This window comes from Salmo trutta, chromosome 33 (assembly GCF_901001165.1).
Source record: "Salmo trutta chromosome 33, fSalTru1.1, whole genome shotgun sequence".
NCBI classification, from domain to species: domain Eukaryota; kingdom Metazoa; phylum Chordata; class Actinopteri; order Salmoniformes; family Salmonidae; genus Salmo; species Salmo trutta.
In genome coordinates, this window is record NC_042989.1 from 34,189,109 (window position 1) to 34,201,277 (window position 12,169).

Here is a 12,169-nt window from a genome sequence, read left to right on the forward strand (position 1 = left end):
CTGTGGGATCTGTGTTATCTGTGGTATCTGTGGATCTGTGGATATGTGGTATCTGTGGATCTGTGGGATCTGTGGTATCTGTGGTATCTGTGGGATCTGTGGTATCTGTGGGATCTGTGGTATCTGTGGTATCTATGTATCTGTGGGATCTGTGGTATCTGTGTTATCTGTGGATCTGTGGGCTCTGTGGGCTCTGTGGTATCTGTGGGATCTGTGGGATCTGTGGGATCTGTGGTATCTGTGGGATCTGTGGTATCTGTGGATCTGTGGGATCTGTGGTATCTGTGGTATCTGTGGTATCTGTGGATCTGTGGGATCTGTGGTATCTGTGGTATCTGTGGTATCTGTGGATCTGTGGTATCTGTGGTATCTGTGGATCTGTGGGATCTGTGGTATCTGTGGTATCTGTGGATCTGAGGTATCTGTGGGATCTGTGGTATCTGTGGTATCTGTGGATCTGAGGTATCTGTGGTATCTGTGGATCTGTGGCCTTACATATGTGCACAAGCACAATGGAGATTTGAGTGTATACATCTCATCTGTTTGCCTATGCTAGCCAAGCACTCTTGATTGGCATTGGCCATGTGCGTGTTTAACAGAACAATGTGCAAAACCATGACTGTATTGTGGGCTAGCTTCGAAGGACAAACCAAGGTTGCCATCTCTCCACCAAATCCATCATCCACCTATCCGGTGCCATGTGAGCATCAGCCCTGCTTTCCTCTCAACTTGAGAAGGTACAATAGAAAAAGTTAAATCTTGCCTCCCTAGAAAACCTAACAAAGAGTCCTTTGGCACGGACGGACAGACAGTGCCTGCCCGGGGGTTTGATTAGAGCGCTGCATTGGTGTCGGGCTGCATTGGTGTCGGGCTGCATTGGTGTCGGGCTGCCTGGTGTCGGGGCTGCCTGGTGTCGGGGCTGCCTGGTGTCGGGCTGCCTGGTGTCGTGTTGCCTGGTGTCGGGGCTGCCTGGTGTCGGGCTGCCTGGTGTCGGGGCTGCCTGGTGTCGTGTTGCCTGGTGTCGTGTTGCCTGGTGTCGGGGCTGCCTGGTGTCGGGCTGCCTTGTGTCGGGCTGCCTGGTGTCGGGCTGCCTGGTGTCGGGGCTGCCTGGTGTCGGGCTGCCTGGTGTCGGGGCTGCCTGGGGGAAGGGGTCCTAATCCACCGCCACCCAGACAGATGGAAGGATTGAGCCGTTGAGACTCCTCTGACCCCTCCTCCAGACCAAGAGGAATGGAGAATAGCAGTGAATTTCAACCCCTTCACTGACACATACTAATTATAACCTGAGTGTACAAAACATTAAGAACACCTGTTCTTTCCATGACACAGACTGACCAGGTGAAAGCTATGATCCCTTATTGATGTCACCTGTTAAATCCACTTCAATCAGTGTAGATGAAGGAGAGGAGACAGGTTAAAGAAGGATTTTTAATCCATTAAACAGTTGAGACATGTATTGTATGTGTGCCATTCAGAGGGTGAATGGGCAAGACAAAATATTTAAGTTCCTTTGAACGGGGAATGGTAGTAGATGCCAAGAACTGCAACGCTGTTGGGTTTTTCATGCTCACCAGTTTCCCCTGTATAGAATGGTCCACCACCCAAAGGACATCCAGCCAATTTGACACAACTGTGGGAACCAACGGAGTCAACATTGGCCAGCATCCCTGACGAAAGCATTCAGTCCATTCCCCGACGAATTGAGGCTGTTCTCAGAGCAAAAGGAGGTGTGTGTGTGGGGGGGTATGTGTTATGTAAAGTGTCCCTGTTTCACCTGCCGCCTGCCTCTCAAACAATGTGCTTACCTCTCTTTTTTCCATTTGACCCTTTCTCTCTCTTCTCTGCATTTGTCTGTAATTGACCCAGATTCAGACAGCATGTTTCCCTGTAGTTTACACAGTAGCATAGCTATAGAACTCCACACACAGAACACAAACCTTTTGTGCTGTGTGTGTGTGTTATAAGGGCATTTGGACTCCATCATCATTACTGCTGTGATAGATAACGTTACAACAATGCTATCTCAACCTAGCGGGAATCATTTCCCTGATTAGCTTGTGGCCCGTAAGGCCAGGAACATTTGCCCTTTGTCTCTAGTTTCCTGTTAGGATCTCAGGGGCGTCTCATAGCACTGCCGTTAAGACGCCCTCTTCAAAAGCGGCTAAATGCAAAATAATCTGGAGCACTCTTAATTGGATTAATTGTTGAATGGAGCCTGTGTTATTAAAAAAAATTGCAAAAAACACAGGGGTTGGGGGCGCAGTGGGGGGGGGGGGGGCTTAACACTATATCTCAGCTCTACACTAGCGCGCTGCCAAGACACACAAACTCTTTCAATCTCTCTCTCTCTCTCTCTCTCTCTCTCTCTCTCTCTCTCTCTCTCTCTCTCTCTCTCTCTCTCTCTCTCTCTCTCTCTCTCTCTCTCTCTCTCACACACACACACACACATACACACGTGACCCAACTCAGAAACAGAGCCAGGCGCAAGGTACAAATTACCATGCGCGCTGCTGGAGATAAGAACTAAACCCATTTTCAAAGCTTGAAATACATGCCAGATCTTTTTGATGCCAGAAATTTGTGACTTCTCTCCATCAGCCTGGTCTCATAGACTCAGCCTTGTCTCATAGACTAGACGTAACACAGTAAATGTAAATATGGAGCACCAAATTTGAATAATATGTTACATTTGGTATGGTTACATGAGACAGAAGGTTATTTCATGAAAAAATTATGTTATTAATGTATAACACGAACGTCTAGCAACCTAAAGCGTGTACGAATCTCATCAACTTTAGCATTTTAGCTAATTAGCAACTTTGCGACTACTTACAATTTTTGTTGCTACTTTGCAACTACTTAGCATGTTAGCTAAACATCAGCACGCATGGTAATTTGTACCTGGCCTGGCTCTGTTTCTGAGTTGGATCACATGTGTGTATGTGTGTATGTGTGTGTGTGTGTGTGTGTGTGTGTGTGTGTGTGTGTGTGTGTGTGTGTGTGTGTGTGTGTGTGTGTGTGTATGTGTGTGTGTGTGTGTGTGTGTGTGTGTGTGTGTGTGTGTGTGTGTGTGTGTGTGTGTGTGTGTGTCTGTGTGTGTGTGTGTGTGTGTGTGTGTGTGTGTGTGTGTGTGTGTGTGTGTGTGTGTGTGTGTGTGTCTGTGTGCGCAGTATGTGTGTGTGTGTGTGTGTGTGTGTGTGTGTGTGTGTGTGTGTGTGTGTGTGTGTGTGTGTGTGTGTGTGTGTGTGTGTGTGTGTGTCTGTGTGCGCAGTATGTGTGTGTGTGTGTGTGTGTGTGTGTGTGTGTGTGTGTGTGTGTGTGTGTGTGTGTGTGTGTGTGTGTGTGTGTGTGTGTGTGTGTCTGTGTGCGCAGTATGTGTGTGTGTGTGTGTGTGTGTGTGTGTGTGTGTGTGTGTGTGTGTGTGTGTGTGTGTGTGTGTGTGTGTGTGTGTGTGTGTGTGTGTGTGTGTGTGTGTGTGTGTAAGAGAGTGAAGGAGAGTACCCTAACCCGTTAACCTTACTCTTATCCAAAAGGTTGCGTGTTCGAATCATGGACAACTTTAGCATTTTGCTAATTAGCAACTTTGCAACTACTTACTACTTTTTAGCTACTTTGCAACTACTTAGCATGTTAGCTAACCCTTCCCCTAACCTTAACCCTTTAACCTAATAACTAACCTTAACCCTAACCCGAACTTGAATCTTAATCCTAACCACTAGCTTAGCTAACATTAATGACCTAGCTAACTTAAGTGTTATCCACCTAGTCATCTAGTTAACGTTAGCCACAGTAAATGGGAATTTAGAAAATGTGTAACATATTGTACAAATAGCAATTCGTAAAATAAAATTGGAATTGTAATTTGTAACAAGTCATACGAAATGGACAGCCACAAATGAATGGACAGCCACAAATGAATACATACCATACGAATGTATGTATGTCTTATGTAACCATACAAAACGTACCATCTCATACTAATTGGAGTGTCCCGGATTTACGTTTACTATGTTACATCTACATGCAGCACTTACTGTATATTCAAAGAAGTGAAAAGTGAAAATATGAAATATAAAGCAAAAACCATGAACAATTTAGCTCTCTGAGTCACATCAAATAACATTTTATTTTTCCCTCTTCCTCGTTTTTTCCTTCTACTCTGCCAAGTGGGTTATCTCTCCTTGAAGTAAAAGGAACCTGATTCAGTTATCAATCCTTCAAAAAGAAAAATATAGACATTTGTGATGTGTTTTCACTTCCAGTGTTGCGTTACATTCACACCAGTGCTTTAGTAATTGGAAGAGATGGGGCACACATTTCTTACCCCCAGGCATAAAATACATGTTGAAGGCTTTTTTTTTTCTCTGACAGAGGACAACAAAACAATGTGGAGAAATGTCTTGAGACCTGGTAGGTCTGTGTTAATAATATTTCTACTCTGTTGTCTTGTTCGACGTATCGCAGCTCGAGATGGTTAAATGTAGTAGTTTAGTGTGATGGACAGCTATTACAACCGAATACTGTTTTTCCCGGGTTGGTAAGGCAATGACATAGAAATATAATTATATGAATAATATAATGTAATTATATTTCTGTGGGTAACCATAGCAACATCTCCCCTCCTGCTTTGAACGATCCATGAGATATGTTGTTCCTTGTTGTTATCTTAAAGAATGTGTGTTGTTACCTATCTCCTGTGTGAGACACACTAGTGAAGTCCTGAAGTGCATCACTGAGGGCTGACACATGATGGCTAAGGCAGAGGTCACAGTGCAGCTGGTTAGTATTCATACGCCAAAGCAGAGGGACTACTTCCACAAAGGCAGAGAGACTAGGGAACCAATTGAATAGGGGCCAAGGTCAAATTCTCAGATTTAGGTGGGCACCACTCCAGTCGACAACAGCTGCCAAATTTAGAACATGACAGGGTTTCGTTTCAATTAAGGAACGACCCAGGTGGGCGGATCCAATGTGTGGGCTATTGATAATCTGAATGGAATTAATCCTCAATGAATATGGACAGGTCTGTCCAAAGATGGGGCAGGCTTGTTAAAATAGCCTAGGCCTGTACTGAATATTGTCACGTTGATAGATTAATCCAAAGCGGACACTGAGAGTTATTGTAACATGCTGTTTGAGATTTAAACGTCATGATGCGTGTCTATTTTGGTCACATGACTAATAACTCAAAATCAAATCAAATCAAATGTTATTGGTCACATACACATGGTTAGCAGATGTTATTGTGATTGTAGCGAAATGCTTATGCTTCTATATCAGACAGTGCAGCAGTATCTAACAGGTAATATCTATCAATTCCACAACAAAACCTAATATCTAACAAATTCCACAACAAAACGAATACACACAATCTAGTAAAGGAATGGGATGAGAATAACTATAAAATATATGTATGAGCAGTGACAGAGCGGCTAAGATGCAATAGATAGTAAAGAATAGATAGCGAAGGATACAGTATACATTATATACATATGAGATGAGTAATGTGAGATATGGAAACATTCTTAAAGTGGCATTATTAAAATGACTAGTGTTCCATTTATTAAAGTGGCCAATGATATGAAGTTTGTAGGTAAACAGCAGCTTCTCTGTGCTAGTGGTGGCTGTTTAACAATCTGATGGCCTTGAGATTGAAGCTGTTTTCAATCTCTCTGTCCCAGCTCTGATGCACTTGTACTGACTTCACCTTCTGGATGGAAGTGGGGTGAACAAGCAGTGGCTCGGGTGGTTGTTGTCCTTGATGATCTGTTTTGCCTTCCTGTGACATCGGGTGCTGTAGGTGTCATGGAGGGCAGGTAGTTTGCCCCCGGTGATGCGTTGTGCAGACCGCACCACCTTCTGGAGAGCCTTGCGGTTGTGGGCGGTGCAGTTGCTGTACCAGGCGGTGATACAGCCTGACAGGATGCTCTCAATTGTGCACCTGTAAAAGTTAGTGAGGGTTTTCGATGACAAGCCAAATTTTTTCAGCCTCCTGAGGTTGAAGAGGTGCTGTTGCGCCTTCAACACCACACTGTCTGTGTGGGTGGACCATTTCAGTTTGTCGGTGATATGTACACCGAGGAACTTAAAACTTTCCACCTTCTCTACTGCTGTTCCGTCGATGTGGATGGGGGTGCTCCCTTTGCTGTTTCCTGAAGTCCACGATCATCTCTTTTGCTTTGCTGACATTGAGTGAGAGTGAGTGAGTTACATGTCATATTGAGTGACATTGATATTTTCCTGACACCACACTCCGAGGTCCCTCACCTCCTCCCTGTAGGCTGTCTCGTCGTTGTTGGTAATCAAGCCTACCACTGTTGTGTCGTCTGCAAACTTGACGATTGAGTTGGAGGCGTGCATGGCCATGCAGTCGTGGGTGAACAGGGAGTACAGGAGGGGGCTGAGAATGCACCCTTGTGGGTCCCCAGTGTTGAGGATCAGCAGAGTGGAGATGTTGCTTCCTACCTTCACCACCTGGGGGCGGCCCGTCAGGAAGTCCAGGACCCAGTTGCACAGGGCGGGGTCAAGACCCAGGGTCTCAAGCTTCATGATGAGTTTGGAGGGAACTATGGTGTTGAATGCTGAGCTGTAGTCAATGAACAGCATTCTTACATAGGTATTCCTCTTGTCCAGATTTGACAGGGCAGTGTGCAGTGCGATTGCGCTGCCATCATCTGTGGACCTATTGGGGCGGTTAGTAAATTGGACTGGGTCTAGGATAACAGGTAGGGTGGAGATGATATGATCCTTGACTAGCCTCTCAAAGCACTTCATGATGACAGAAGTGAGTGCTACGGGGCGATAGTCATTTAGTTCAGTTACCTTAGCTTTCTTGGTAACAGGAACAATGGTGGCCATCTTGAAGCAAGTGGGGACAGCAGACTGGGATAGGGACTGATTGAATATGTCTGTAAAACTCAACAATTGGTTGTCCAATATTTATGATCCTTTTTCTATCATATCACTCTTGAAGATGCGAGGAGAAGGGCAGGGGGTACACCATAATATTGAATATAATTATCTCCATCAAATTGAAAAATGAATCATTACATAAGTGTTGACAGGGAGAATTTCCCCATGTCTCTTTACCTCCTACTGGTCTTTATACGCCGTAAACTAGTTAGCCATCTGTGAAAAGCTTTCTGAACCCTCATCTATCGATGTGCCCTTCAGCAAGTCACTTAACCCTAAGTTAAGTCCTTATTAAGTCACTCTGGATAATAGCTTCTGTTAAATGACCAAAACGTACATTTAAATGTAATTAATGTTTCATTTGCAATGTTTCCAAAGTCTCCTATGCTTTTGATTTCTCCGCAACTACTGAAATATAATTTTTAGAGCCCCATACAACCTGTGTATGAAATCTGTAAATCCACTTTCTCTGTACTGTCCACAATTGGTTCTAATCTCTGTAGATCACCTATTGGCACTTCACCGCCCTCGTGGTGCAGTACCTTGTGCTTATTGGTGATATCACCAGTCCCTTGAAGGCGCTTTTGACCAATAGGCGAAGAGGGGACGCACGCTTTTGGCGAAAACTCTCTGCGGTTAACAGTGGTGGATCGGAACGTCCCTGAGCGCGGAGTAGAGGAGAGTACACGGAGATACAGTCTTTGGGAGGAGATAGTGCTTATTTTCCCCCCCTCTCTCAGCTCTAACAACACAATTAAATCCGATTTTGGTTCAGAGGGTCGTCTAACTACAGCAATCGAAACGTGGGAGGAACAAAGGATTTGATCTGCAAGTTTTTCTTTAGCATTTGTTTTCTTTTCATAAAACAGGATTCTGTTGGAGGCTCGCTCGCACTCTAGACGCAAAGATGATGGTTGGAGAGATCGAGGTGAAGGAGAGACCGAGGCCGAGTCCCGACTATTTGATGCAATTGTTAAACGAAAAGAAGCTGATGACCAGTTTGCCAAATCTGTGCGGTATCTTTACACACCTTGACAGGCTTCTCGATGAAGGTAAAACGCCGCCTGGAGAAATGGGGTAGTTGGGAGGGAAGGAGTGACTACGGCGCTATCCCTGGGGCTCGGTGGGCATGCTTGCTGCATAGGGGAGCCCATGCATGGTAGCTACCTAGCTAACATAGCTAACGAGCTACATTATCGCACTGGGTAACACAACTTCTTCTTTTAACTTTACAAAGTGAGAACTGCGAGGAAATGAAACTCTTGCACCATCCAACAAGGATATTTATTCCCTTAACCACAAAACCTCAAGGATGTATTTGTAGTCACCATGTCCTGTTGTTCTCTGACTTGAGGACGAAGTGAAAAGTTATTTTTTTTGCGTGCTAACTAGCTAACTTAGCCAGGACCGACAAACGAGTTAAGTTAGTATGTATCCCAGGAAGAAACTGGTTGATAGCCAGACTTTTACATTTCAGCTGTAGTCTTGTCTTTAGCCTATCAGGTAGTATGTAAGTGAATGTGATAGTTTGTTCTGTAGAGGATGTATTGTTGCCAGGGTTCACATTCCATCGAATTCAACAGAGTAAGATTGGTAGCAAAGTAGTATAACCTCGCTGTAATCAAACATGAAGCTTCATAACAAATCCAGCAATATATCTGTGTGTATTCACTCCTAAGCAGCTAGTTTCCATAACATACAGTATTTGCATATGAGAATCTGGTGGAAATGCACAACGTCGGAATGTGCCCCGGCTGTTGAAACAAAGGGCAGGGAAGTTGTTTGCCTTGCAATGATATCCAGCTCCAACGTTGTGTAGCTAAATTACGCTCTAAAACATACATTAGGTGCGGAAGAAATATCCCCGATGATTAGGCAGGAATTGTGTCGTTTTGTCATCATTTGACATAGTAGTTTTTTCCCATGCCGTCATTTTGTCGGGGCCGTATTCTCAACGTCTTTGTTGTCGCATGATATTGTTCTAGTATGTCACTTAAGATTTATAGTTAATACAAGTCTATACTACTATTTCGGTCCTTTTCTATTATACACAATGTACAATTCATGACAGCAGTGTGGTTTATGTAATTGAGTAGGTAACGCTAGAGAGCGCCACTTCCCCCTCACTGTCCTTATCTCTGTGGGCAGCTGACAAACAATCACTTTCCTGGAATTAAAAACTTTTAGCTGTATATTTCGTGTATTCTAATTTAATGCAAAAGGACAGGAACAATATTGCATCAGTAAAACTGAGTTTCATGCCAAATATACAACCAAATGTGTCAAGTCAAATGTGCTCACATTCTTTTTCCTAACCAGTTAAAACAAAGGAGTACTGTCACATCTTGTAAAACAAGTTTTGTTTGCTCCAGTCTCCCATACAGGCCAGTTTAGATTAACTGGAGAAGTAGAGGTTGAGAGTTTAACATTCCTAAAATGATTACCCTGCAACAAGCTCTACTCAGCCCGTCCGTTCCTTCCGTCCCTGCTGTTTTAGTCAAAGCTGTTTTTCCTTCTGGGGAGACACAGGAAACTAGGGGCCTCATTTCTCTCCGCTGTCTTCTATCCTGCCTACCTATCTCCCCCTCGGACAAACAAAATAATTGACTAGGCTCCACAGTGAGCCTCTCTCTCACACTGAATCAATTTACCCAGGCAGCTTTGTAAGGCTGACCACGGTTCACACTCAGCCGGCAGCCCGATGTGGCTGCACCATCCCAGGCTTGTTACTAAGAGTGTGGGGGTGTTTTTAAGACGCCATGTCTGGGCCAGATCCTGGGCCCCACTTCCCTGGCTGCGCATGAGGTTTCACAATTCTCACATACTGCTTTCTGCTCTCTCCGGCCACACAGCTCGACCGTTTACCTGGGTTACTACAGCAGCCGTCCAAACTTCACCCCTCTGCCAAATGTTTAGTGGGTGTGTAAGGAAAATAACCCCTAGTGCAGAGGAGGCTCTTGGCTAAAGCCGTCTGCTTAGTCTTTTGGACTTGAGCTTGGCGGCATGAGCCCACCCCCATCAAAGCGCACCCTGAAATTGAGTGAAACCCTCATCTAAGTGCAGTGAGAAGCATTCCCATGACATAGCAGGATGATGTTTAGAAAGTAAACCTATTAATCACAGCGGGAAGCTAGTTGTGAGGTACATTTGCGTGCCATTCAGGTTATGCAAATGTGGACTGCGGTTTCAGTAGGCAGGGAGGGTAAACATTGCAGCTCATTGTGACTTCTGTTGGGGACAAAAGCTTGCAGACTGCAGTGATTTAGTTTATTTAACCTGTCGTATTGTTGTTTGATTCATTTTGAGTTCCATTGAGGCATTAGGAGATTTATGCAGCAAGTAGCTTACAACTCAGGATTCTATTTTTGTTGCATAGTAAGCGACACTATAGGAATCCAACCTGTCTATAGTTAGTCAAGGTAACCCTGGTGCCTGCTGATTGGTGACCGAATGACAACCAGACATGGCGAAGGAAGAGTGAAGGAAATACTCTTAAAGACGAGGATACTTTTTAATTGTCAATATTTCAGCAGCGTTGTTTTACTCAAGACTCTTTGGGGAGAAATACTCAGTGTGTAGATAGAAGTACATATTAAGGTGCTCGTTGTGAGAATCCTCGTTTACTCACAGGTGGTGTAAGAACATACACGTCTCCATATCTTGCACACACAGCAAAATGACCTCTCCTCTGTCTAAACTGGCAGCTGAAGTAAAGAAGGAAAAGAAAGTTAAGATTCTCTCCCAGTTGTCTCTCCTTCAGAGCCCTGCAGACAGCTGCATATGCACGTATATAACACATTCCCTGCACACACACACACTAGTGGTGCACGGGTCAACTGTTTTTTGCTTCCACCCGCAATTGCTAATAACCCAGCCGAAACCACCAGACTGTGATAAAGTGAAAATCTGAGGCTCGTACCCGACCCGCTAATATAGAAAATGAGCACAGGTTTATTTCGTGTTCTGGGCCACATATGACATGTGAAGCTGCATGCATGTACTGATTTATAGACAAGTTGACTAACAAATAACTTATTCAAATGTTGGAAATTATAAGCAGAGACCTTATATAAATTTGACAAAAAAATAACCTTCCATCGTCTCTGACAGTAGCCTGCTCACCAGAATGTCATAAATCGATAGAATGAATGTTTTTTAATCTAGTTGACATCAGTAAGTTTTGTCATCTCTGCTTCTTTTGCGCAGCAAGGGCGTTTAGGGACTGGGGGGGAATACAATAACAAAAAAAGGGAAATATTTTCTGTGCAAAATGTCCAAATGACCTCTGTTTGACCGGTTGTAGGAAATAGAAAGTTGTGAGAATGACCCAACATGTTTCTGATAAGATTTCAGTTCACCTTGGATGCATGTTTTATGTGGTTGAATTACTCAGCTTTTATGATGCTGATAAAGATGGGGACCGTCTGTAGAGGTGCTAACTGCGCATTCACATTCAGATGCTGAAATAAAGAAATCATATTTCTGCTCTTCCTAAGTCAAAGTTTGGCATATATTTTGTGTATCATTTTACTGCAAGAAATGCTTAATTCTGGATTAGTTAATATTAAGGCTATGTGAGAGGTTATAGACCTTATCCTGCCTGTTACCAAAAGCATTTGGCAATTGGCTGTGTAGGCTATTTGGCACGTACAGTTGGGCCCTAAAGCTTACACAATAATGCCAGATAACCTCAATGTGGCCTATAGATATAAATGGCACAAGAATGATGGATTTTCAAAGTTACTGTTTTCTCTTTATTCAACTCACCCGCCCTTTATCCACACAATATTTCATGACCCTTAACCCGCCCGCCTCACCCTCTCGGTACTGCGGGTAATGGGTCAACCCGCACATCACTAACACTCACGTGTGTGTGTGTGTATAACACACATTCCCTGCATACACACGTATATAACACATTCCCCCGCCTACAGGTTGGTGCGTGTCTGTGCAGCTGTTTAAGTGGTGAGGGGAAAGCCAACACATTGAGCATTAACCCCTGTGTGAAACAATGGCTCCCGGTTCCCTGGCTTAGCTTGGCACTGAGATGTGTGTCTAGCCTTGGTCCTTGTATTGCTGGTGTGTATTGAGCCACTCTCAAGGTCACTTTGGTGGAGTTGACAGGCGCTTTTGAAAATCCCATGCGCAGCAGTTGCGAGGTGACAGCCGCCATGTATTAAAGAAAAACACAAATGAATGTTTAACCATTTGCCGTTGACATGCCAACAAGCAAACTGCAATATTTTCTGTTGGCAGG

The 12,169-nt window shown here is 44.2% G+C and overlaps 1 protein-coding gene across 5 annotated transcripts in view; it reads left to right on the forward strand.

The window, feature by feature from the left end:
- Positions 1–7,529: 7,529 nt before the first annotated feature.
- Positions 7,530–12,169, forward strand: part of qkia (QKI, KH domain containing, RNA binding a) — a 104,930-nt gene continuing 100,290 nt past the window's right edge. For 3 of the 5 annotated variants that reach the window (XM_029730705.1, XM_029730707.1, XM_029730706.1), the window contains exon 1: positions 7,530–7,964. In XM_029730705.1, the coding sequence (XP_029586565.1) occupies positions 7,820–7,964 (145 nt within the window). In that variant the 5' untranslated portion in view covers positions 7,530–7,819. The remainder of the gene's footprint in view (positions 7,965–12,169) is intronic. The other 2 variants (XM_029730708.1, XM_029730709.1) reach the window with 1 other exon arrangement.